Source organism: Empidonax traillii, unplaced genomic scaffold, assembly GCF_003031625.1.
Source record: "Empidonax traillii isolate 1590-97213 ecotype Southwest subspecies unplaced genomic scaffold, ASM303162v1 scaffold374:size1477467, whole genome shotgun sequence".
NCBI lineage: Eukaryota > Metazoa > Chordata > Aves > Passeriformes > Tyrannidae > Empidonax > Empidonax traillii.
The window spans coordinates 843,959-871,824 of record NW_020955567.1 but is presented as its reverse complement, the minus strand read 5'-3'; the positions used below and the strand labels follow the sequence as shown (position 1 = coordinate 871,824).

At 40.3% G+C, this 27,866-nt stretch overlaps 1 protein-coding gene across 2 annotated transcripts; it reads right to left on the bottom strand.

Moving 5' to 3' along the window:
- Positions 1 to 535: 535 nt before the first annotated feature.
- On the bottom strand, positions 536 to 21,385 carry DBX2 (developing brain homeobox 2). Of its 2 annotated transcripts, none has more exons than XM_027892930.1 (4): positions 20,984 to 21,385; positions 8,962 to 9,057; positions 4,238 to 4,425; positions 536 to 1,874 (listed from the first exon to the last, which is right to left on the bottom strand). In XM_027892930.1, the coding sequence occupies exons 1-4, from the start codon at positions 21,318 to 21,320 to the stop codon at positions 1,554 to 1,556; spliced, it is 942 nt and encodes a 313-aa protein (XP_027748731.1). In that variant the 5' UTR covers positions 21,321 to 21,385; the 3' UTR covers positions 536 to 1,553. The 2 variants fall into 2 exon arrangements, with proteins under 2 accessions (XP_027748731.1, XP_027748730.1); XM_027892929.1 differs by having other exon boundaries at positions 536 to 1,856; positions 20,984 to 21,356.
- Positions 21,386 to 27,866: the final 6,481 nt, after the last annotated feature.

Here is a 27,866-nt window from a genome sequence, read left to right as displayed (position 1 = left end):
ATCTAAACTTCACCTCCCACATGTAATAAGGGGAATGTAACATGGGGAATGTACAATGTAACAAGGGGAATGGTAGATCACCTATCAAAAGGTAAAACATTAAATAACAATTGTATGGCTTTTGGAAAGATGTGCAATACAATTCAGAAGATTTGGAGCTCAAGGCAAGAATAATCAGAAACATTCATAGCATGTATGATGAGAAAAGCCAGACTATATTGTCCTAATCATCTCTTTTGCCTATAAAAGATATGAATGCCAGAAAGCAAATAGTCCCTATAAAACCATAACGTTCTCCAAAAGGTTTTGCCTGTAACATAAAACCTTTAGTGTCTCTTCTCAACAAATGCATCCATAAATGTATGATAGAGACAAACAGTGTTCTGCTCCCATTTTGAGCTATATAGTCTTGCAAATAAAAAAAAAAAAAAAAAAAAAAAAAAAAAAAAAAAAAAAAAAAAAAAAAAAAAAAAAAAAAAAAAAAAAAACCTTAAATTCATAGAGTGATTTCCTTAAATCGGATGAAGCAAGCCAGTAATTTTAAGTAGCTTTAATAATATTATTTGAGGCTACTTGTATTACACAGAATACTGTCCTGTCTTTGATACAGACATATGCTAATATATCCCTATTGGTACCAGCTTAAACAGGAATAAGTCACGAATAGGGTTGCTATGGTACGTCATCTCCATAAGCACTTTTCTGAGATGGTTGTAGTGGCAATTTTTCCAGTTATGAGTCTGTTGCTTAGTGCATTTTGGCTACAATTCTGCATACTGTTGTTACAGTTTGGAAATACCAAAGAGATTACAACAGAGTGCAGTAACACCCCAACAAAAGCCACTGAAATTCAGAGTTAAGAAAGTTGTAAGGTTCATGCACGGGAGAAAAGACAGGAGTTATTGAATAGCATTTCCCAGTATTCATTCACATAAAAGTTACTAAACACAGAATATTTTATAGGGTAGGTTGGTTGCCCTTTAGTATTGTGTACTTTACCAGGGTTATCAGCTGATCTGTGACCATGCTATTCAGCATTAATAGAATACTGACATAGGTGAGGACAGATGGAGAATACACACCAAAAATGCTTATGTTTATCCCTATGAATCTATTGTGTTACTTCATGAAAACCACTTACTGTCTTGAAAGAAACAGGGTTTTTCTTACCTCATGCAAAAAAAGAAATTAATTGGTCTGACTACAATGAGAGATAAAAGTGATTCTCTATCAGTGTGTTTTTAATGAGTATCACATACAGTGCAGATGTATAAATCAGGGCACAGCTTCATGCTCTTCACTTCATTTTACTTACCATCAGCTCCTATTTCACTTTTAAGGTAAGTACAAGACTGAAAAAAACACAAGAAAAAACTGAGTATTGAAGAATACTTCTCATTAGTTGTTTGTAATTTTAATGGTGTTAGACTTTAGCAAATTTTTGAGTCATAAACTAGTTAGCTTTACAATGTTCAAATATAGTGTTAGTCTTAAAAGACTGCTCATTAGAAGCCTGTACTTTCCCACTCAATTTACAAACTGCCCCTACTTCCTTACATTGATGATGTAACTGCCTTGTTTGCAGTGTCTTGGTCAGGGTACAAATACAGTGGGTTCTGTGATGAATTTGCTCTTGGAGGTGGTTGTGTACTAGCCAGTCTTTCAGAATTTCCTGGAGAATTCTCCCTCCACCTTGGACTTGCCTGCTCCTCAGACACTTCCCATACAGATGGGCACGGGGAGGTTAAATTCATGGTGGATCGTGAGAGGTAGTTCTCCTGAAGACCTTCTTCCTGGAGGCACCTGTTTGAAAGCACTTCTTTTTCTTTGGAGTTTCGCCATTTCATCCTTCGATTCTGAAACCAAATTTTCACCTGTTTGCAAATCAATGAAAGTTTATTATAATTCTTTTCTTTAAACAACTTTGCCCTAACAAATGGTTTTTTTTCTTTCCATTCTCTTAGTTTCACATTCCTTCCTTATTCATTGTTATAGTATGAATCCAGTGAAGCTAGCTGACTGACTTTATTTGAGGATTTTCTCATCACTATTTACTACAACTGGGCTAAATATTCTCCTTGACTTTCACCACCTCTAACAGGTGATTATTTGGCTTAGACTGGAAAATGGACAGCCCAGTGGCTAAGGATGGAGCAGTTTCCTATAGCAACACACTTCTAGACAGAAAAGAATTCCCAAAGAAAATTACCATCATCATTAAAAAAGTGATACTACTAGCAATGTGAAGCCCCCTATTTAAAAGAGGTTGTAAGAAGTATGACTGTCCCTTTTACAAGCACAGCTAAAACCAGCTTGGCCATATAGCTTCAAAATACGTGTTGAGACATAGGACACAGGAGTGAGGATTTAAAGACATTTTGTCTGCCTGACTACAGTTTTCCAGGAGTTGCCTAGAATCCGTGTGCTTTTGACAGAAAATCAATTTTTCAAAAACTCTGAGTTGCAACTCTTTAACACAGGCATTCAAAGGCATTTATGAAATGCTGAGGAAAGCTTGGGGGAATATACATCTAGAAAGTGGTTTTACATAAAGAGAATAAAGGCGAGGGTGATCAATCAAATTATTCAGATCCTGTTCTATTTTCCCTTAAACATTTGCATTTAGGTTTGGTACTCAGAAACCTGAAAGGAGGACAAAGGGGCTATGCTTTCAAAGGTTTGAGAATCATTGCCTTAGATGGCAGGTACTGTTCCTTCAGCACAACTGGCCAGAAAACTGAAGAAGTAATGTTCATAGTAACTGCTGTTCTTTTCAAGAGGGGAAAAAAAAGAGACAGATATCATCTGCTCTATCACTATCATTAAATTATTTATCTGTAGTAGTAGTTATCTGTATATCATTCCATTGTTTTTCACTCCCCCAGGCTCTCTTGAATAACACGACCACAGAAAATAAAGTCAAGGAAACAACTGTAATATTAGACATTTGAATATATTTTGGGAAATTTTTAGGCAGCACACTGGTGAGTGCAATTGCACATTTTCATTAAAATAGTTTTCCTGCAGAGATTACATCTCTGTTCATCACACTGAGAAACACCACACTATGCTTGTTTTGGTTTATTGTTGCAGTGCTTGCAACGGAGTCAATCAGGTTGCAAGGAATCACTGCAGACCACCAGATCTCACCTCCTCTGCAAAGTGGAGCCAATTGCAGTTATATCACATTAACAAGAGCCTTATCAATTTCTGAAAATCTCCAAGATAAAGATCCCATCACCATTCCTAGGCTTTTCTGTCCCCCAGACAACTTCTGCCATTTATATCTTAAGAACTTTCACTCCTGTTGCACACAAAGAAACAAAATTGTACTGTCCTGCTCTTAGTCTGTCAGCTGTAATCTAGAGGGCTGTACCTACTCCAGCACCTTTAGAATCCTATCTATCAGCAAGTACCATGTTCATTTTCTACTGTTACATGCCCTCACAAACTTTTTCCAGTTTCTTTCAGATTTTGTGTCCTTCAAGTACTTTTCCTTTGTTTTTATCTGCAGCTAGGTCAGGCCTCTGAGATTCCATATAGGGCTACTACAGCTCCACTGTTAACGTACCTGTTCTGTCAGAACAGCTCTTTGGAAGCCAGCTCAGACTCATGTGAAAAACCCTATGAAAGGTGAATTGATAAGTAAAGTGGGAGTATCTTAGAAGGTCACGATAAAAGATTTTTCCTCCTACAGTATCTCTCAGCTCTGAAGATCTCTTTCCTTGTGCAACCAAGTTCTTTCTGTAGGGATGGGTGACTGTCTCTTGGGGCAGAATGGTTTCAGAGTAAGTGCTGTTGACTGCATTGTCCCTATCTGTTCATCTGCCAGTGCAAAGGGCACTCAGAGGAATGCAGGAGAACCCTACGCTCCATTGTTTTCTGACTAGATCACTGTCTGTCGACCAGTGGGATGGAGCATAGTTCCCTACCCTAAAGCTCCCAAAAGGGCTCTGCCAGACAGCAAAACAGGAGTAGGAAATGAAATGGGGAGGTTGTGTTTCTTCCGCTTCATATGAAAATGGAGCAATCCTTTTTTGAATGTATAAACAGAGGAAATAAACCAGGAAACTGTTCAAGCATTTGCTGGTTAAAACTGCCAATGATTTACGGAGGTCTTTGTGCCACGGAAGAGCTCAGGGCTGCCCCGTGCTGTTCAGTTTTCCTCCTTCAAAGTCATTTTAAAGATTTTTTCCCCAAAAGGACAGAAAGCCACAGATATTATATCATTCCTTACCTGAGACTCTTTTAGACCCAGGTTAAGGGCCAGTTTCTTCCTGTCTGTTTTACTAATATACTTCTGCTTCTGAAACATTTTCTCCAAAGCTTTCCTCTGATCTTCAGAAAAGACAGCTCTTCTTAGTATGCCTCTCCGGGACTTGGAGTTAGACTCCTGGGTCAGAAGAGGCAGCACACTTTCCTCTCCTAGTAGAAATAGATGAGAGTTTCCTATAATATCTAGCACATATCTGAGAAACACATAAATGTTGTTCATTATAATGCTTGCAGACTCTTGTCCCAGTTTTGATTTGTTGGTGTTATAAGTGTGTTGTAATGCTTCAGTCATGTTCATTAAGGACTAAACCCTCACTTGGATCTAGAAGTGTTGTCACTAGTCAAGAGTCTCCCCTTGACACGGTACAAAGTAAATCAGATGACTTCACATTAATACAGAGCCCATGCTACTGAAAAATTCAAATACAGTCAGGGAGAAACTTCTCCACTTTCCTTTCCCTGTCATCATTATTGAGTAAATTCCAGTAAGTTTTCCTTTATTTTATCCTTGTGTGAAATGTAAAACCAGATAAAAGTGGTCTCCAATACTGATTCAAAGAAACTAAGTAGGCTTTCTTTAGTTTTTTTTTATTAAGGCTTTCAGAGTGAACAATTTCTCAGAAAATCCTTGGTCATTCACTAATTCTGGAAACCACAGCAATTTCTTTATTAGAGGATTTGGAGAGTACTTGGACTTACTCCTTTCAGCCTGGTTTCTAATCCTTTGACATCTCATAGCAAGTCCAGGGAGGGCACTTTTCAACGAATCCAATCACATCCCCTTGACCCATGCCTAGACTGAATCCTACCCTGGAAAACAGCTCAAAGCTGGAGGACAGAGCTGCAGCGGAGAAGTAGAGGTGTTTGCACTGTCCCTTCACTGGCCTCACAAAGAGCACAGAAAATCCAAATCCAGAAAAACCTCCTGTGTTCCTCATATCAAATAAAACCCAAAGCCATAGTGCTTTCCCATGCTCTCTCTAAGCATATGGTGTATGAAGAGCAGTCCCTGGTGAGCCTTGGTATGCCTTCATTACTCTCAGCTTCCTCAAATACTCACCCAGGGAGCAGGACCAGGGGCCATTTGAATAGGGCTCATCACCAGGCACTGGATGTGATAACCAGGGCAGATACAAGCAGGCCAGGAAAGAGCTGCTCTCTGGCTCATAAACCTGTGTCATGGCTGTATAACCACTGACACCTGCAATCTTTCGGTAGGAGTGGCAATTCTGACTCTAAAGATGCAAGCTGTCCTCCTGTTGTCCACCTTCTCACATAAAGGGGCGTAGACTGCTGTCCTGGCTTATAGTTACAGCAGTTGGAAAGGTGTGTTGCTGTTCAATTTCTATCAAGGATCTGATAATTTTTGTATCAAAGCCAATTGCAAATTCCCTGTGAAAAGCGGATTCTCTAAAAGACTTCACATTTTTTTGTGAAAAAGTCTCTCTGTTCTAGTCAGCTGTAATGGGATGGGGGGAGTTTAAATACATTTGTCAAAATGATATAGTGCTCTTAAAAATACTAATTAAATCCAGATGCAGCTTTCACAAACTCTTTCTTGGGGCTACACTACACTTCAACTTCTGTATATTATACATATATACACATGGGTATACCTGTCTTGAAAGACCCACAGAAAAACAAACATACATATACTGAAGATATTGTAGTATAATGATGAGAAACTGAAGTGTATATGTGTATGTATTACAAAGTTGACTAACTACTGTTGTGGTGTATGTTTGACTGATTTGATATTACATACACTAGCCCTGCATCCTGCTTCCAGCTGTGACCAGGAAAGAAAGAAAATCAGAAGCTGACCAAGTGTAGAATGATTATTCCCTAAAATACACTGCCACTATGAAATGTTACTGATTTGGAGACCATTGCATTCTGTCAATGTTTTTCTTGAATTTTTTTTTCAAGAACTGGTCTTTATATTTGTCCATCGTAACAGCCTGTAATAAAAAGTAATTATTATGATTTACAATGTTACATCATAAATAATCCTAAATGCATTTCAATTTTCAAAATTATATCTGAGATCAGATAAAAAAATCATAACCTACTGGTTAATGTCTTGATATTTATTACACAGTGAGGTACAGTAAGACTTCATCCAAACCAAAAAAACTATCTGCAGAACAAAAGTCAAAATGCCACAATGGAGGTTTCTGCAAAGGGCAAGCCAGGTTCATATTTCTCTGGAGAGTGCATAGCCCCTTCATGACCCCCACCCCAAGCTCCGATCGTGCCCACAAAGCTGGGGGCAAGCTGGGGGCATTTCTTCCTCAAGTGTATTTTCTCCCTTTCTTGCTCAAATTTGATGAATTTAGTTATCTTTTTCCAGGCAGTGGCTGAGCAGTTTCCGCTGATTTGTCAGCCATTCTCAGGTTTACTGGAAGGCACAGTCTGGCAGCAGAAGAGCTGGCACCTTCTCTCATCCCCACTGCGGGAAGAGAGACACCAGCAAGGGAAAAGGCATAACAGGGCTGGTCCTTGCCTCCTGGCGTCCATTCCACAATGGAGTTGTCAGCCAAGGACAGAGGATGCCAGATTATGTGACCCCTTAAAATTTGTCTTGCCTGGCTGATTGTTAACAGTCAATCAGCAAGGAAACAACCTCCTGCCAGAGCCTCAAGGCACCAATTAATTCCCATACAGGCACTATGTAGGGTACAGCTTAACACCTGTATTAGACTAACTTAATAGGGAAGTATCTACACACTCTAAGGCACAGTTAGAAGATTAACTAAACAGAATTTAATGATGAGCAGGATGCTTACAAGCACTAGCAAACAGACATTTGGTCAAAAAATTTGAAACTTATCCCAAGTTGACTAGCTTAGAGAATTATTTTAAGAATAATCCATATTCTAAAATGCACTCCAACTGTTACACAAAAACTAAATTTCATTTTGTGAATTAAAGGATTTTTCACTACAATGGGACAGTCATTTATACATTTCAAGAATTACAGTAAAATTAAATACGTCAGTTTGCAGCTTGTCACTCTGAACGTGCATCAAAAGGTTTAGTGTTCTGCTGACATAACTATGACTCTGTTACCAACTATTTCCTATGTTTCTGGTTTGATTTTTGCTTAGTTTTGGGTTCTTTTTAAGTCTTTCCTTTGTATCCTAATATATAGTGATAAATGTCCTCTTAATCTGTGGAACAATCTTCATTTGCCTTCATGTCAGAGACCACCTTGAAGGAGCAAGTAAAAGCTTTAGTCATGGTTTCCATTTTTTCATTAGAACTCAATACATTCTAGTTAAATGGACAATTAATAGGTCACTTCCAAAATAGTAGTGTATCAGTCCTGGTTAATAAACAATCCCCACAGTTGATAATGGGCCTATGCATTCACCAAGTCCCTGTATACACTCAGCTCATCCACTAAATCCCTTTTCAGGTAGACAGGGTTATATGGGAAGATGAGCTAGAATGAGTCTATAAAAGTCAGTTTCATTCACTGCTTTATTTTTCAGTCAAGTGCTTTAAATGGTGTCCAGAAAATCCCTTGGAATGTGAGACAGGAGAAAAGACTGGCACATAGAGTATTGCTTTATGGCCATACAAAAGGGCAACTGACCCTTGCCCAGGCCTTTTCAATGTGAAATGGTTCCTAAAGTTCATCTGCACAGTGAAAAATTGTGGTGAGGTCGCGTGTGGATGAGTAAAGTGAAAGTGGTGATTGGTCATGGTGCTGTCAGCCATTGTGGGAGAGCCGAGGCCATGTAAAATGCTCTGTGGGAAAGTGTCAGCCCCCTAAAGAGGTGCTCAGAAACTTGCAGCTCATTAAACTGCCAGCATTTGCTGCCTCACTTGTCAAGAATCATTCAACTTAGCAACAGCCCTTCTGAAACATTCATAAAAAGCATGTACTTAGGAAGGATTTGAATGCAACTGTGATGAAAAAGTATATGCTGAAGCATGTATAAGCTCCAATTTTCATTTGGATTTGACATGTGATTTGTGCTTCTGTTTTGAAGAACAAGGAAATGTTCCTTCTGTTTGTATTCCTGAGCCATAAACACAAAAAAATTATGACAGTCTGTTTTTACACTGTGGCAGGCAATCTTCTCAATCAAGGTTAAATTTGGTTTTGGATTAAATGGAAGTGCATTCTAGGTCTTCATTCTGAACAGATATTGCACGCTGGTCAAAATTCTCTCCAACCTACTCCTTTGATTTTTTACATTGTGACTAAAAAAGAAAAACAAATTAAACGTGCACACATTTGACTGCTGCAAGAAGAATTACTTGTATTTAAATAATGCTAGGGCTTCCTGAATCATAATTTGTCCCTAACAAACATTAAAATTCAGCACACATTTTATGATCCTTCAGCTCTTTTCTTATTTGCAAATGTTTATTGACACCGATTTTTAGAAGAGTTACTGGTTTTAAAGAATCGTTTCTAGCTAACTGAAAACAAGGAGCTTTCCTAGGTTAGCTCTGTCTCAGTGTCTCAATGCCATTAGAAACCTCTCACAATTGCTCAGTGTACTTAAGTTTGATAAATCTTTGGAAACCCTCTGAATAGGATTGCTGTGATTTTACTAAGGAATTAGCTGCTGCCATTGCATCACCAATTAGTTTTCCAGAACACATTAAATCCTGCTGCTTTGGTTTACAGAATAACTCAAGCATTACTGATGAAGCATAAAAACTTACTTGGAAAAGCAGTGGGGGATGCAGGGTGCTGACAGGACCCACCGCAGCATGCTGAGTAGAATGGCGGGGCTCGGAGAAAAACGTGTTTGGAAAGAGCTGCAAAGAAAGCATAGATCTAATTGATTATCCATTGAGCTTTGGTGATATTCATAACAACAGTTCTCCAAAAAGTCAGTGTGTAAAGTCCTGCCCCACAAGTTCCTTCTCCTTTTTTCAAGATGGTGATATTTTTAAGGCAAAGAATGATAAATCAAGTAACTGCTTTGTAATTTAGCAAACTTATTTTACATATGTAGCTTAGCTGTGATACACAAAATATTTACCATAAGAACGAAGTTCTGTAGATTTGAAATTTACCCCTGTAATTGCTGTAATTACGGATATTTTCCCTAAATATTGGTATTGAACATATTGTTTCAATATGTTGTTGAAATAATGAGTATAACAAATCTGAAAAAGTTATTTAAAATAACTCTAGTAAGCATGACATCCTAGAAAAACAAAATGAGTTTGTATTCCAATGATGTTTATAGTACTCAAACCAGTAATGTCTTCAGTAAGAAACCTTTATGAATAAAGAGCCAAAAGATGAACTATCTGAGCTCTACAGGCCCAAGCTACAGGGTCTGATGGTCAGCTTCGTCTTGCTGGAAAAGTGCTCTAAATTTAAATAAACCAAATGCTAAAGAAGGCTATGCTTCACACAGTAAAAAAACTGCAGCATCAACCCACAGAATTAGGTAACACTTGGTAAAATTTTTATGGATTTTTTTTAACCAATGAATCAAAAGTCTCCGTTATGTTTAAAAAGTGCTTCTGCATCTTGGAAAGGTCTTCATTATCTACTAATCTCTTAATTTTCTTCTGTAAGTCTCACAAGCTTCTCCATTAAGATTAATTACCTAGCATCATGCTTGCTAGAACTGTACACTCACAAAATGTGATCAGCATCAAAACATTCATGTCACCCTCCTCATTTGGTTTAGGTAGAAAATAAGTGGCTCTAGACCCAGTTCTGTAGTTGATTCAAAACTCTCAAAAAATAACCCGATTAACTTTTTTTAGAAAAAGAAGTAACTGCATACTCAAGCAAAAAAAAACCAAGAAATAATCAGGGAGAAAGGTAGATAAACAGGTAAATGTCTAAGCCATGCTGCTAATTTTTAAAGGTTTTTCAATTAGAATTAAAAATAAAGATCACGCAAAATTAGGTTCCCCAGTACATTTTAGGGTGTTGAAATAAGTTTTCTGACCATTCAATTTGCTATTATTCCAGAGCAATCAACTATTACTACAAAAGTCTAAACTAAACAATATTCAAAATATTTACTTGCAATTGCTGATTGATAAGCATTTTGTCAGTATAGGTTTTCACTGAAACCTTGCTGTTTGTAATGAAATATAAACATATTCCAAAAGAAATTAATTGCCTATTTTTGAGGTATATGCTTGCAAAACATTTACAAAAAGGAATGATTTATATATATTAGCATTCTAAACCTTCTTTCTGCAAAAGACCATCAAATGTGTAACCTGTCCTTAGAAACTTAAAATGGTCAAGAACATGAAGCCAAATATTACTTATGTATCCAAGGTGTAGTGTCTAAGTTCAAAAGGATTCTACTAACTCTAGAAGCACAGGAGCTGCAGAAGATAAAGACCTGCCAGATAAAAACAGCTATCCTCCTGGACACAAGTACTCATTATTGACAATATCTCTTATCTGCTGCAGTTCCCAAAATCCCAAGTTAAGAGCTTTTCCTCCCTTCCTTGGAAGACACATTCCTCATGCCATTATCAAGTTTCCCTTACAGTCAGGTAAAACTCTCCACTTCTAAAAGTACAACTTAGTATACCGAAGGTGTCACACTCCATTCTTTTGCTTCCTTTTCAAATGTCTTGGATATTCCTTGGCTGCCACAATACCCTATTCCCTTTAACCATTGTTCCAGCACCTTATTCATGCCATAAAATTTTTGGCAGACCTGTTGGCTTGTCCTTGATAGTCCATGCTGTGGTTTCTCAACTCTGTCCATCTCCTTGCTCTGTTTTGATAATGTGGTGCTCAAAATGGTTATGAGATATATGCAGGAGACACTTAGATTAATCAGAATTGAAAAAGCTATTACTTGAGATAGACAGCGTGCTCCTACAAATAAAGACAGGAACAGGAAGGGGCAGGTTTCCTCCATTCACTAAATCTCTCAACAAGGAAGCTGCTAGCATAAAGGTCTGAAGATGGACCAAGGTCAAAACTTGAGACATTTTGCTTAAGCAAACTCTGAACAAGCAACGTATTTCCACAGAAATTGCTGGTTGCTGGCAATGATTCCGTGCATTAGCATAGCATCATGATGCAAACAGCAGAGATTTTGGCACAATTCTGCTCAAGTCAAAGGAAATCATGAGTCTGGCTTTCTTGGGCATTTCACTTAATTCCTTCAACCAGTTGCTGTCTTTTCTGCATGCATGGCACATATCCCTTTAAGGCAGAATATTTGCTTAAAAAATAAGATGTAGGAGATATCTTCATGTAACTCTGAATCAAGAGGTTCCTGAGACCACTTCTGCAGACTGATTTATACTAGACCCTGAGGAATATGTCATTATGTCTCTCTAAGTCTATAGCAAACATGTCTAGCATGTCTAGTTCATAAACTTCTTTATTGTGCTCCAGTTACACCAATACATGAGTGAAATCTACAGTACTTATATCAAACTACATCCCTAGGTCAGGTCCACTGAAGATGTTGCACTCAAACCAGTGTTTAGCAGTTATATAGAGTTACACCAGTAAAAAAATATGACATAATACAGCGATACTCAACTCTATCTTGGGAGTTCTACATAGAAAAAAACATTAATGGTTCAACCTAATATATCCAAGTATATTTTTTATCTTTGATAAAAACAACACAAACTATTGCTCAGAGAAAAATTATATATTTAATATATATGCATTTCAGAATTATACTGAGGTTGTAGCTGTAGGAATGACATAATACCTAGCAGTGCTGAGAACAAAGCACTGTTTATGCTTTTATTTTCTGTTCACATATCTCATGGCAATGCTACCAATATTTGTTGGTCAAGAGACCTAAAGCAAACACTGCTTGCTGTCCACATAAGGCTGAAAATTGCTAAAATATCAGCATATTAGTTTTGTAATTTTTTGGCCAGAATGAAGTGCATGGTAACCAAAAGGCAGCTGTTTCTCCCAAACACATATAGTAACATTAACTAGAGGCTAAATCCTAATAATCTGTATTCAGGACATTTACATTTTTTTTCTGCTTTGCATCTACATTTCATAAAAACTGAGACTGTGCAGAACTAAGTGTTTCACAAGAGTCAGTCTTTCCAGGTTTAACATCACACATGCATGAAAACAAAATATCAAAGTATGCTGTAAGTGCCTTTTGTCACTCCAAAAATTGTACAATATGCCTTAAAATAAAATGTACTGGATCACAAAGACAAAAAGATTAAATATCTAAAATAAAATAAATATTTTTTTCTCACAAAAAGTAAGTTCTTTTGACACTGTTGCTGCACGCAAAATTTTAGTAATAATGCTCACTACATTCAGCTTTGTGAACAGAAATCATTTTACAAACAGATAATAAAATGATACTAAACATGCAAATGGACCTCAGGCTCACCTAGTGCTAAAACTCAAGGGAGCAGTTGAGATACTGATGTTTTAAAATATACTGCCCGCTTTGAAGATATTCTAAATTCAAAAGCCATTCCATTCTAAAATATCATGCTGACAGTGGGATCAGAAATCTTCCTTCCAACTATCCACCATTTTGAGAGTAAGGTTCCTAAGTACAACTCAGTTCAACAGATATGTAACTTATAAAATGGCTTATTGTTAAAGGCACTGTTTGCTTTTCCCAATTCTACTGTTGTGAAGTAACTCGGAAAACAGTATAGGCTATAATTCATCAGGAAAGGGGGAAAGGGTGAAGGAAAAATGGCTATTGAGGAAAAGGAAACTGATGGTAAACTTCTGATTTTATCCATACAGGCTTCTTCACTGCACACACTGCTCGTCTGTTGGGGTTTTTTTAAAGATAACTGATAAAAATGTGGTATTGACCTGTGAAGAGAGATGGAACACCTCCAAAGAACGATTCAGGAAACTGCCTATAGCCAGCTAACAAGAAAGGATGGGACCAGAGACCTCAAGCTGCATGAACATTTTAACTCTCCAAGTATTGCTAAGTCCACATGAGCTGCTTTTCACAGTGATGCTCAGGCTCCAGCTCTGGCAGGAAAATAAAAAATATTATCAGTAAAATTATCAAATTTCATCTGAGAAACTTGGATGGTTTGTGCCCACAATGTGGGCACAGATAAACTGCAATTTCCTACCTACTTCCTTTCCTGGCAATGATTAAAGCAGGCTTGTGCAAAGCTGCAGGAAAAGTTTCATGTCACAAAGAGTTTCCTGCAAACAGCCCAGCAGAGGCTCTGCCAGCTTAGCGGTCCAGCTGAGCCACATTCCTGCTCCTGAATCACAAGTCCTGGATCTCACAATGAGTCACAGCTCTGTCCCTAGCAGTTACTGTGTATAGAGTGCAACATTCCAGCAGCAGTTGTGCACCCCTCGAAGCATTTCAACCAGCTAAAGAGAAACGAACCCCTGGCCACCAGAATGAAGCAACAGCCATTGCCATATCCTACCAAAGGCAATCACCATGACACAGACCTGGCAAAACTTAATGCAACAGCCTGCAGTGCAGCACCCCTCAGAGCTGGCTTTCCTGCATTCCCAAAGTCACTGTCTATTTGCTTCCCATTTAGTCCTATAAACCACAATTGCCTGAATGCTCAAAGGAAGTCGAGACAAAAGGGCAGACCAGGGCAGCATATACTGATCAGTTTTAAAATACTGGCAAGCATTCATGTAAAGAGTTTTGAAGTTCAAATATATACTTCTAAATCCTACACAAAAGGCAGATGCTAGAATCTGGTTTGCACTTTTATGATGCATCGTGCTGGGGTTTTCAAAAATTTGCAGAGTAGCGCCCAAAAAGGACTTGAAATGTGCTAACAGCATGATCATCGCTTCCTTAAACCTAAAGCAGTGTAATAGCCAACCATGTCACACTGTGGATTATCTGAAACCATATGAATCACTGTCAATTTTCAGTGGCATCATTCATGTGCCTTACTATTGGGGTATAATTTGCTGTACGTGGTTTTCTCCATCTGAGGAAAGACAGTTAGTTGCCTCAGGCTGGTATCTGATCTCACCTCTATGACAACCCAAAGCAACAACCAAACCATCATTTGCCAATGGATCTCATGGTGTAAGCCATGGATCTCATGGTGTAAGCAGTAAAGGTGGCTTTCTACCCTCTCCATGCCTTCTATACAGCTCTGCTATTTAGAAGAAAGATGGGGATCTGGAAAGCTGTCAGAAACCACTAGCCTTGTTTCTGACTTTGCCTATCTCCCATATGCCCATGCACTAGTGTACCCCAGCACTTTACAATTACCAGTTCTTGTCAAAAGCGGCATCGCTGTCACCTCTCTGTCTGAAAGTTCAATATATTGCCTAAGCTCCTTGTCTAGGTCTCCTGTACAGTCAATGAGAAGAGATAAGTAGCTCCATATAACAATTCACTACCTTAAAACAGACACATGAGAAGGTAAGTTGTGTCATCCTCTGGGGGCATCTCTCTGTACTGACTATAGATTAGACAAGAAATTGACTCTTTATTAAACAGCTGAATTACTCTGACGTTCTTTTTATCCTTCATAAGTAATGTCAGAAAAGTACAATCATCTGTACAGCCATAAAGACCCTGTAAAAATATAAAATTCAGCCATAAAGGCACTAAAATTATTTTCTTAAATTTTAACATATTACAATTTGCTTAGAAATTATTTCCTCAAGCACAGTAAAATTCAGGTGCAAGACGACAATTCATTGGTTTTTCATCGTTGCAGCCCTAATTCAAAATCTTGTAATAGACCAAAACACACTGTTTATTTCAGCGGTATGCACTGATTAGCTAAAATTTCCTACCTGGACCAGTCTTTACTTGTTGCAGTATTGCTAGTTCCAACCAGACAGAAGTCTCAAGATCAGTGAAACATTGTTAGAATGAGAAAATAACAAATGGTGAATTCTTTCTACTTTGTGGTTTGTTGTTTTTTTTTTTTTTTTAATACGTGAGGTTTAAAACAGGTTTTTGTCATCTTACATTGGTAAAAGGAAATACTTCTTAAAGTTGAAATTCAAGATATTCAACAAGTCACAAGATTTCAGGGGCAAACAACACCAAATTGTTCAAGAGAAGGAGGTAAAATCCTCAATATACATACAAAATACCTCAAGAGAAGTACGTGCTATAACAGCAGAAAAAGGCAGCCTTTCAAGAGAAATTTTCATAAGATTTTCAGCACAAAGCAAAGGCCACTTCTCCAGTGTGACAACTCACTTCCAAGAAACACAGCCCAGGTTACTGAAAATATTTAGGTGCCTAACTTTATAAATATCAGGGTGTATGTATCTGACATTTGAAACAGCCTCCAACTGCTTTATATACCTGCAGTTATTTTGAAAAAAATATCTGCCTCCTGCTATGGGCCATGACTGACCACAAAAATAACATGTAAAACATTAGATTAAGAGTTATTTTGCAGAGCTGCTTTGTACAAGAATGCAAAACACTTTCAGTAGGAAATGGAGGCAGAGAACTTACCTTCCAAAATTCAGGGGAATTTGTTAACACAAAAAAATCACAGTATAATGAAACCTGAAATCTGCACTCAAGGCGAATTTGCCTAATGAGATTAATCCTTATCATGATCACGTTTTCTAAACACATGAGGAATATACCACAAGATTGCAGAAGACCAGCTCATTCTGCAATACAAAATACATTTTACAGAAGTTAATTCACTAACTGTAGGTATGATGGATTCCATGGTTTTCCCTTGGTGAATTGCTCTTATACAAACCCCACCACTTGTCTCCCTAGTGCAGCTCTGAAATCTTCTGGCAGTGCTTAAATCTTGCTAAGGACCAAACTCAGGATCCCCTTCCTTTTTCAGAGATGGCACAGCAAGTCACCAGAGGAAGGAGCATCGTCCAGCTAATGCTCATACTCCCTGCTGAGCACAGACAGCCAGACTAGTGGCTGGGTTGGAGAGTAGCTGGCACTAGTCTAGCTTTGGCAACCTTACAATGAGGAAAACAATTTGTCCTTTAAAAGACATTTTGCAGCCACTCTTAAGATATGCTGGGCATCCCAGACCCATTCTATTAAATGGCTCACAAAGTTAACTGGAAGGAGGAAAAGTGCTGAAAAGAGTCTCTGATTTCTGATACTTACAGAAAATTCTTTGCCTCCAAAGACAAACTTTTAAAACAATAAAGGTGCCTCACTGCTCCTGACAACCATGGCATAAGAAAAGTTGCCAAAGAGATCTCCCTACCCTATAGAAATTTTCTATCCCCAGAAAACACCAACAAAACACGAAAATCCTAAGACTTGTCAGTCAACTTATTGTCCAAGTTAGAGGGAGCCAAGATAAAACAGTGGCCTCTTTCCTGCCTTTTATTTTACTGAAAGTTACATGTCACTTGGGGACACATCCCGGCTTGAAATCAATAATTGATAAGCACTAATTCACTAAGAAGGGGGCCAAAGTGAAAGAAAATAAAGAATCACTTAACCTCAGTAATTTAATTATTTCCTGGTTGTCATAAAGGAACACAAGAGATTTTATTAAAAATGGGTAATAATTGATAATTGAATCAATAAAAATTGATTCATATAGGTATTACTTTTATTATTATGATAGAAATGCTGTCACTACATGAGAGGGGAAAACTGCCAGTGGTTCAAAGGGCTAGCCTGCAGAAGAAGGCTTGGTTTAATCTCCCTGCAATGCTACCCATTTTCTGTACTACCTTAGGCAAGCCACCTCATTTCTTTGTGCTCCAGCTTCTCCTCTACACAGTAGAAATCTCTCCCATCTCACTGGCACAATGTGATGATAAATGCATCAAAATGTAAAGTACCCAGATGGTACAGAGAGAAAAGCTACATCTATAGTGCAGATGTTTATTATTATAAATCAAACTTATGTTTATTATATACTGCTTCTAATTGATTTCTTCTGTGTTACATGCACTCTCCTTCCTTCTGCTCTACTGTATTCTGATGCTTTAGGCAAAAATCCCCAAAGCTAAATTTTTCAGCAGGTTTTGCAATGGAATTATGTCACGGTTATGTTTATTTGTTTTGTTCCATTTTTCAAGTTTCTTTCTCTGTTAATCAATCAAAATTAAATTGGCAATATCAAAATTGGCAAACTTAAAGCCAAAAGCCTGCTCCTTTCGACATATGACCATATTCATGGGCATAGCACTAATGACCATATTCAGGTTGTAAAGCACTTACTGTCATCCTCCACCAGGGCAAATTACGTGAGAAGAGCAGAGATTTTCAGAAACATTATTTCAGGTAGCAGATTAACTTTGCATTTCCCAGGGAGGTCACTCTGCGCCGGTGCCAGACAATAATTCCAGAAACTAAGTAATTAGGAAATATGTGGGAGTGGACCTCACGGCACCTGTGCTACAACAGACAGCACCTCAGCAGCCTCTAGACAACTTTTCTATGTCAGAAAACACTGAAGAAAACTGTCAAGTCTTCTAATTTATCCAAAAGATAACAATAGGGATAGAGTACAAGGGACTAAAACCCAAATTAGCAAGCGGCAATTTAGGACAGTACTGGCACTTGAGAACAAGGTGTAAAAAAGCCTGTGGGAATCCCAAGCTGGTACAAAATGAAACACCATTGCAGAAGGTGAGTTTATCATAGGGCATTAACGTTTCTTCTGCTTTTGCTTCTTAAGTTTTATGTAACACACAAGGTTGTACTCTTAAATGAAAATAAACTAAATTAATTTTAAAAACCTATGATTTGATTACATTTCATTTTTTAAAATATATGTATTGATGCAAAGTAATTATTTTAATATTTTACAGTCAACACAAAGATAATCATTTCAAGTGCACTCATTAGATGATGCATCTAAGACATGACACACGTTGAGTACTTGTTCAGTTTTTGATTTTGCAGAACTCAAAATATTCATGTAGATAGGCACTTGAAATATCCAGCTAAATCCTCTGAAATCTGTAAATTATGGGAATGGAAACCTGCTCATACAACTCTGTTGTTGAAGAGTTACAAAAGGAAAAATTGCCATGACCAGATGGCCCAGCCCAAAAATGCCATCCCACCTGGTCTCCTTTGCCACAATGGATAAGAGTTTTCTACTTTGCAGAAAGAATGCAGGATTTACATTCTTTAGCACTTATGGAGTGTTAAATGGTATCCTAAAATGGAGTGCTTTCTTCATGCCTGTCCTTGGTAGGTGCTGTAGATACAGGAAAAAAGGTTCAGCTTATTCAGTTCAGTCCCCAGTGAGATATTAAATTTCTTCCTTCCTGAGTGCTTTTGGTGACCTCACCAGAATCTGGGACTACATGAGTAATTTAAATTACTGTTTCCAAAAATTCTGATATTGTTTCAATTCTCTTTTCTATAGCTTTTTTTTTTAAATTAAAATCCCTAGGTTATGCCAAGCTAGTTTATTAGTGGACTTTTAGTCCCTGCACAACCTAAATTTATGAAAGTTCGAAAAGATTTAAAAAAATATTTACTTTATAATGTTCTATAGTCTCATTAAAGACTTAGACAAAGATTTTCCAAAACACCATGTGATTTGGGGGCTCCAAATAGGAAAGAGTTGATTCATAAAAAAAAAAAACAAACAAACAAAAAAAAAACCACCACAACAACAAAAAAACCCACAAAAACAAAAAACAGTGAATAGTCACAAAAATCAGTAAATTAAAACCCTCTACCTAGTACAAATTCCTTGGTTAAAATATCTTCACCAGTCCCTGAAAGCTAAAATTCTTGTTCTGACAAAACACTCTTTTGCCCTATCACTGCAGAAGCAAGAAACATAACACACAGCCTGGGCACCCCAGCCTTACTCAGAAATGCAAGTGTCTGGTCTAAGCAGTTACCCCAGTGTACAACTACACTAGACAGAAGACAGCCTCTACCAACCACAAACTCTGCCTCAGCAGTTCTAATCTAATACGAATGTACGAAAGTTCAAACACCTCAGGGTTCTCATCACTTTAGGACATGCAAGTTGGATCAGAATCAGCAGATCCCTGTTAGAATATAAAAGTCATTGTTGCATGTGTACAGTCACAGGAAAACTTCTTCTGAGGGCACAATGCATGAGGAAACCTGGTCTTTCTTCCTGATCAAATTTAAGGGCCTAATGCTTTTGCCAAAATCACTGGGAGCTGTGGAATCAGAAGAAACATAGGATTGGACTCCAAACCACTGGGCAGACCCACCACAATTTTAGTACCACTACAAGTAAATCAAAGAAAGAACTAATCCTGGATGCAAGCAGTTGGAAAATTCAACATTCAGGAACTTCTTTAACAACTTACTACAGCTTTTTGGTTTGGGTTTTTTTTTTAAACTTTAGCAATGAAAAGTGCTGGGGCACCTGCTATCTCTCCTTTTACAAATAAATGTAGCATTTTCTCTAGAATGTTTCTTCCTAGGGAAGCATAAGGGGAAGGCAAGGGGAGCCTGGAGAATATGCACCTAATTCCAGGAAGATGATACTTGTCCTCTTTCCTAGACTGGCCTATAGTTGGTTAAAACAAACATGTTTAAATAACTGATACGCTTAAGATAACACTTACTAGCACCTGAGGTCTGGAACATTCAGAAATGTTAATATACACTTTTAACTCTCTCCTGCCTACCTTTAAAGTACATCACGCTACAGGATCAAAAACTGCTTGCAGAAGAGTCTGTAGGATTTAATTGGGGTAAAATTATCTTCGAGAAGAAAACAACTGTTGCTTCCAAAACCAGCCTTTTGGTTTCACACCTTAAAGACTTAATTCAGTAAGCCCGATTCGTCTTGTCCATAAGTACATTTAAAATTGCATGATCATAAATAAAAATTTTAAAAATACCACACAAGATTGGAATAAATGGATATAGTAAAACAGAAAGGCAAAATACAATATAGATGGTGAATCTAATATCGAATTTCATGAATTATCTTTGAATACTACTTCAATCAGTTCCATGACTGACAGAAGTGCGCATTTCTTAAAATACTTTATAACGTTACTCATGCCCAGACAAAGTGTAATTGTATGGAAACTGGCACATTCAAGAAACAAAACGTGTTTTGTAAACCTGTTTGTTTCCAGTTCAATGACAGCGGTTCCTGCGGTCCCCCGGCGGTGGGGAGCTGATCCCACCGCCCGGCAGAGCGCTGGCTCTCAGTGTGACACCGGGCCGAATGGCCCATGACGGACCTTTCACATCGCTTTAAGTCTTTTTTGTTGTTTCCCGCCCCTGGTTTTGCCAAAAGTTCTAGGCAATTGCCTGCTCTGCTTGAATTCGTTTTTCTTTTGACTGGAGGAGCACGGTCCTTCAGGCCATGCAGTCCCCCAGGGACAGGGCACTTGCCGAGTGGGCTGCCGCCTCCCCAGCTATCGCCACCCGGGGGACGGGACCGCTTGCCTTTCTCCCAAAACTTGGGGTTTCAGACCTTCGCGGCGCGCCTGTTGGCGGCGAAGCTTTCACCACCCCTTGAGGCTGCGGGACGAGACCTGCAAGTACTGCGATTAAGAGCGTTTAAAACAGCACCCGACGCTGCCATCGCAGGGCTCTGCAGCGCTCGCCTGCACCCGCAGGTGCGCCGCCTGCCCGGCCGCCCGCACCCCCGACCCCCGCCCGCTCCTGAGTGTCCCCGGCCCGCGCCCCGGTGCAGCCCCCGCCGCAGGGAGGGCGCCCCGGCGGCACGGCACCCCGCGGGGCTCGGCTCGTAGGACCGTCCTCGCCGTGCGCAGCGCGGGGCCGAGCGCTCGAGAAGCCCCTCCGTGCCTCTCCCCGGCGACGGGACGCGGGAAGGGGCCGGCGCTCACCTGTGGCTGCCGGCAGGAAGACTCCACCTCCCTCCGCCGGCGGGGCCCGCGCTGGCGGGCGGCTGCCGTCCACCCCAGAGGGGTTAAGCACTTGGAAAGCCCATCTTGTCGGGAAGGGAGCCCCTGAGGGGCTGATTTGTTCCGCTGCGGGGCACAGCTTGAGGGGGACGGGGCTGGCGGGGAGGGGACGGAGCTGGACAGGGCTCGGCGGCGCCCCGGCCCGCAGCAAGTTCTCGATGAGAAAACTTTTGCCCAGGTTGCCGAAGCCCGGCGTCGCCGGCAGGTTGAGGAGAGCAGAGGAGCCCACCAGGTCCCAGTACAGGGCGCTGGGCAGCATAGCGAGGGTTTCTACCCCTTCTGCCCTGCCCGGCCCGGCCCAGCCCGGCCCGGCCGCCGCGGCCCCTCACTGGGCTGGGACGGGGCGCCGGGCTCCGGGGCCGGGCGGGCTGGCGGGGCGCCTCCCCGAGGGCTGCGGGGAGCGGAGCGGAGAGCTCGGCGGGGCTGTCCGTGGAGACGCGGCGCCTCTCCGCCGGGCTGGAAGGTGTGTCCAAGCGCATTCATTATGTCAGCCGGGGACGAGGAGTGATGGACGCGGCCAACAATGCCGCCTTGCCCAGTAGCCCCCCGGGGAAGGGGGGTAGGGCGGGGAGCCGAGGTGGCTGTCCCGCGATGCCCGCCCCGATATGGCGGCGGGCCGGCGCCTCCCGTCCAGGGGCTGCACCTGTGTGGAGGGGACGGGAGGGCAAAGGAAAGGCCGCTGGCCTTTATCCCGGCGGGGAGGTGGCTCCGGTGCTGGCCGCGGAGAGATCATGTCGACCTAATGATCCCATGAGGTAATGGGAAGATAGTCATTAGCTCACTCCCTCTGGGCATTTTTATCTGGCCTTTTTTTTCTATTTTCCTTTTAGTTACCCACCCCCCCAAATACATGCTGCATTTTCAACATTTGTCATAATAAATCTGATTAAGATCAGCTCGGCACTGTTAATCATGTTTTCCTTGAGATATGGGACAATGCTTTGTGCAGGCATAAACATTCTTTGTCAGGGTGGCTTAATCCATTTCTACTTCCTTGCGTGTATTCTTATTTATTTGCTTACAAACGATGAAATGCGGCAAAGATGTCTCATTTTGCAGTTCAAACACACATGCAGAAAGTTAAAATTGGATGCTGTTCCCAAAGACCTGAAAGCATCTCCCTGTTTTGCAGAGAAATACTTTTACTTCAAAGCAGCTGTTCACCAGTCTAATCTTGGGGATATTCCCTGCAAGATTCTCTGGAGCAAGTGTGTCCCTTAGTTTTGTATAGTAGTAGAGGCATAACCCTTTGGACATCAGGGTAGTTCAAAGCTAAAACTAGCTAGACAAGTGAAATCATCTGTGCCCTCAGACAGGAAATGGGAATGCTGATTTAAATGCTGTGGAACTAAGGAATACCTTGGGAGGTATAAATTAGATGTTTGGATGTCCCATGCTTTCCTTCATATCCTTGAGTGCGTTGGCCCTGGTACAGTTTGGGCACTTACTCTATTGGCACTAAGATATTGTTAGCTGTGGTGAATAGGAACCTAAGAGTTGATGAGTGTTCCATGCCAGGGACCCATGGAGTCTGACTTTCTGTCTTACAGCAGAGGCTTTAAGCATGAAGAAGAATAAGACCAAGATGAGTCTGATATTTTGCCCTGCTACATTTCCATTCTCTATCTGTTCTCAGCTTAACAATTTCCACAGCTTGAGCGCTTGTACTTACAAATCTGAAGGCCTTTATCTCATGATATTAATGCAAATATTTTACCTGTGTGCATTTTAAGACTGGGGTTGCCTCTTGCCACAGAAGATGACAGAATGTAGCCTGTTGTATCCCAGGCTACATCTGAAGGTACTATGCATTGTTGTAATATTAAGATGCAGAAATACATATTTATCATGTTTTTGAGGGAAAGAAACAGGTATCCCCAGGACAGCACATTCTTTTGAGCATTGGAAGTATCTACCTTTCCAATTACCCCTCATACATTTATTCACACTTAAGGATTTATTCTGTGTTTCTTTTCACTGATCAAGTTCGCACAGAGTTCCCAATGGCCTGAGACACTGAAAACCATAATTCAGCAGTTGGGAAAGTGGAGTTTGTCCATCCAGCTGTGCTGCATGAATAAAAGGTATTCAGCAAGAAAAAGATGGTCAAAGACAGTAGTTTTTGAAGACAAAGTTGGGTTTTGGTTTCCTCCAAGGTTATTTCTCATGCCAGAGAGGCCACGAATGTGTTAATCTCAGCTGTGTAGTTCAGTAAAGTATGATTAGCAAGTTGCATATTTCTGTGAAATATTAGCCCAACACACCAAATCACAGAATATTCTGGATTGGAAGGTTCAACACATGTAGCATTGGACAATTTGCTGCCTAAAAGAGAACAGTCGACCACATGATGGGTTAACAATTCATGTCAGGTTTCATCTGTAGTTCCAGGGTTCAACCCATGAATTGCAATGTGTGTTTAAGCAGTCCCTTTTTTCCCTCCCATTTTCATCTGTGAGTGGCCTTTCACCCATCTTCTGGCTCTGCTCTTATTGCTGTACTAAAAAAGCACTGGGAACCAGATCAGTTCTAAATAAGACAGAAAATACTATTTTTCAAGAGATTCCCTGTGCATAGCTAAAACAGGTTGTGTGAGTTTAAGCAAGCATGGTATAGAAGAATAGCTGAATGAACTCACTAAACCAGAGCAGCCTCTGAGCACTTGGTCTCTGGGACACATGTGTAGCCCTGTTGAGCAGTAGCTAGCAAATTCTCTTTATCTTTTGGACATGTGATAAATAAAGTACAGTCAGGCCCAAGAGGTGTTATCTGTCAAAATTTGGTGAGCACAGCACAGGAGAGCACAGCACAGGAAAGCACAGATTCCTTGTTCAGATCTGGAGTATGAAATGATTTGAGAGTAAAACAAGTGGCATCTCAAGCCCAGATCCTTTCTGGTGAATGCAGCCTGAAATTGTGTGACAAACAAATCTTTAGCCATGGACCTGCAAAGCTGTTGCATGTGTATCACCCAGATACATCCAGTAAGTAGAGATGGTATTCACATGGTGATTACCTCTCTTTACGTTTGGTTCTGCAAACTTGGAAGATACTTGCTCTCTATTTGGATTTATTATATCTTAATTTATTTTAAAAGATAAGAAAGTTTTCCTTCACTGAGTATCTTGGCTTGCATCAGGCATTTGGAAAACATGAAGATACATTTCTTGGCTTGCAAAACTTAAAAAATGGGGTGCATGAAACATACATGACATGCTCAGCACTCAGTTACGCCTTCCCCACTTCGAGTTCTGAGTACATTCTTACTGCCAGAGCAGAAAATTTACGTAACATACCAAGCACAGGATCTAAATCAAAGTCTCCCTAACTCCTCTTCTACAGTAGCTCTACCTTTTGTCAGATGACCTTTCCATCCTTGAGCCATGGGATCTCTCCCTTGCAGCTCCTTCCCTGGAACAATTCACATGAAGATGAATCCCACCTGTACTTAAAACTTTTCTTACTAATCTTCCTGTTACTTAATGGGAAGCATACATATTAGCCATTAGGTGTTCCTCTTAATTTTCAGTAGAAGATAATTTCCTCACACGGCTGGTGAGGAAGCTGGGGAAGGTAGGGAAGCTAGCTAGCTTCCTAGACCTGCTCTTTGAGAGCAGAGGAGGACTGTGGCTAATGTGATGTTTAGAGACCATCTCGGGCACAGCAATTATTAAATGATACAGTTTTTTATTCTTGGAAAACTAAGGAGGGGGCTCAGCAGAGCTGCTGCCTTGGACTTCCAGAGGAAAGACTGTCCTGTTTAGGAGCCTGGTTGGCAGAGTCCCTTGGGAGGCAGTCCTGAAGGGGAAAAGATTCCAGGAAAGCTGGACGTTATTCAAGAAGGAACTATTAAAGGCACTGGAGCAGACTGTCCCCATGGGCTGAAAGAGTGGCCCGGCTGAACAGAGAGCTTTGTCTGGAATCAGGAGAGTTTATGACCTTTTGAAGAAGCACTAAAGGAGTACTACAAGGATGTTGTGAGGTTATGCAGGGAGAAAATTAGAAGGGCCAAAGCCCAGCTAGAACTTAATTTGGCTACTGTAAAAGACAGTAAAAACTGTTTCTATAAATACAGTAGTGACAAAATGGGGGCCAAGGAGACTCTCCATCCTTTACTGGATGTGAGGGGAAACACAGTAACAAAGAATGAGGAAAAGTCTGAAGTACTTAATACTGTTTGCCTCAGTCTTTAGTAGTAAGACCAGTTGCTCCCTGAGTACCCAGCCCCCTGAGCTGTCAGACAGGGACAGGAAGCAGAATGAAGCCCCTGTAATCCAAAGGGAAATGGTCAGTAACCTGTAGCACCACTTAGACACACACAAGTCTCTGGGGTCAGATGGGATCCATCCAAGGGTACTGAGCTGCTCATGGCTTGGACAGGTTCACTGTTTGCTGGGTAAAAATCTGGTTGGCTGGCCAGGCCCAGAGAGTGGTGGTGAATGGAATTACAGTTGGTGGGCAGTCACTAGTAGTGTTCTTCAGGGCTTAGTGTTGGGGTCTATCCTGTTTAATATCTTTATCAGTGATATGGATGAGGGGATTGAGTGCACCACAAAAGAGCAATGATAGAAGTAGCACAGGTAATCAGCAAACTAGGAGCAGAGCTCCAGCTCTGCAGGAGGGATTTAAGTTTTGACTGTATGTTTAATTTCTATGTTCTTGTACAATTCCCAAACTATTCTGGCTTACACCTGCTGCCTTGTGTACCATGGAGCTTAGGACACAGTTCAAATGAAAGGCATGGCATCTACATGATGTGAGGCACGAATCTGTTATAAGCTGACTTCTTATGCATAGCTTGCACCAAAAAATTTTGTGGTGACTTGCACTGTGCAGACTCTTGCTGTATGAGTATTACTTGCACCACTTTATCAATGAGTGTCCCACAGGTGGCCTCAGGAAGGCTTTGGTATCTTTTTCCAGGAAAGGGCAGGGTATGGAAGGAGAGGAAAATTAGATTTGTGCACTCTGGCCAGGCTGGGGTCCTGTCACAGGTAACTATTTTCTCCATTTGCCTTGGAAATATTTTCTAGGCATTGGAAGACACGGTGTTCAGAAAACAGAGTAGGAAACTACCCTGCTGTTTCACTCTGTATGCAGTGGCAAGGGGCAGCCTCAAGGAGAGCCTGTGTCGATTTGACTTGGATATTGGCTTCTGCTGTAGCTGCCCACACAATCCACTTGCAAGCCTCCCAAACCCTGCAAGCCACAGCTGCCTTATGAGGGAAGAGCAAAACTGGCATCCGGCCCACAACATTAGAAGATTTGGGGCAGCCTGTTGTTGCCATTTTAATTTCTGAGGAGGCAGTTTGCCTTGATACTTAGTTCTCTTCCTACCTCCTGCTGTTTCTTTTTTTACAGTCCTGACATTCTGAAAGCAGTATAAACTTTGCCAGGTTAGTCAGGCTTTTGCAAAGTCTAGATTTAGCTAAAGCATTTTACAGCACTCCCAGCTGAACTTAACTATTCACCAGGAAACTCTTCCGTGCTTAGGAATCACCATCTCAACAAAGACAGATGGAATTAGGATTCTTTCAATCCAGTTCCATAAAAAGTTTCAAGAGCTCAATTTCAAAGGACTGAAGTAATTTCTGCCAAATCTGGCTTGCCATTCGTTCTCAGCAAGTTGCAAAAAAATACACAGAAGTGAAATGTTGAAGTGTGAAAAGAAACCGATTCCCTGTCAAGTTACATTGCAGATGTGCACAAAATCTTACTGCAGCATGCACTTTGACTTCTGTGCATGGTTTTAACACATGTTGAAAGCTAGATATATTGATCTGACTAAACTTTTAAAATTATGCTTCTCCCTGCAGAAACCACATATGATTTTACTTGGAAATTTTATTTTCATAGTTTGGATTTGTTTTCACCCCTATAACATATCAGGAATAGCATTTAGCATGTGAAAGAACTTACTTAATGAAACTTGTAATTCACATTTAATTAGGCAGTAGCAGGATCTATTGCTCCCACTCTGGTACAAAGGATTCAGAAAGAAGTATATAAAATACACAATGATTTCTCAGAAGATGACTTATGTCCCTAAGAATAAGTCATATTTACAACTCTGCTGATGTGAAATGCTGGACTTACCCAATAGCCTGTCCAGCATTGTCTTCTATAGCTTGGTAAGATTTACAGCAGTGTTGATACTTTAGGCATCTGGTAATATAAAAATCAGAGCAAGGTGTTTTCTGAGTGTCTTGGATAATTCACAAAACTTCTATTGCGTGTCTTTGTCCTCTTGGGACAGTGATGGTGTTAGAGACCTGTGTAATTGTTTTTAGGGAAGTTTTTCAATATTGGATTAACCAGCTGAAATCCATGTAGTAGTTGAAATTATTAGCTACTTCTCTGGTCAGAACACTGTGGTCCTCTCATAGATCGTAGTTCCAAGCTACATTTTTTAGCTAAATACTTAAGTTTTAAATGTTCTTCTAAGAGTTTACAGATTTCAGTATTTGAAAGAAGGTAAGAGAGTCACAGTTTTCTTTATTGTCCCTCCCTTTCCAGGGGACTTCCTCTGTCCATTCTCTCACATAGCCCATCTACCCCATATTTCCTATTTTACAGATGCTGCCACAGTTTCAAAGCTTTAGCATCTTCACATTGAAGAGCACAGGGTCTGTACTGCTCCAGCACAGGTGAGTCTGTCTTAAAATAACTGGGAGAGATGGACAGTCTTTTTCTATTCCCTACGTATGTTTCAATTACTGTACTAGTTTCTTTATTGTACCTAGAAGAGCCCTACAATAACATACACGTGGATAATACTATTGAAAGAGAAATCAGTCACCATCAT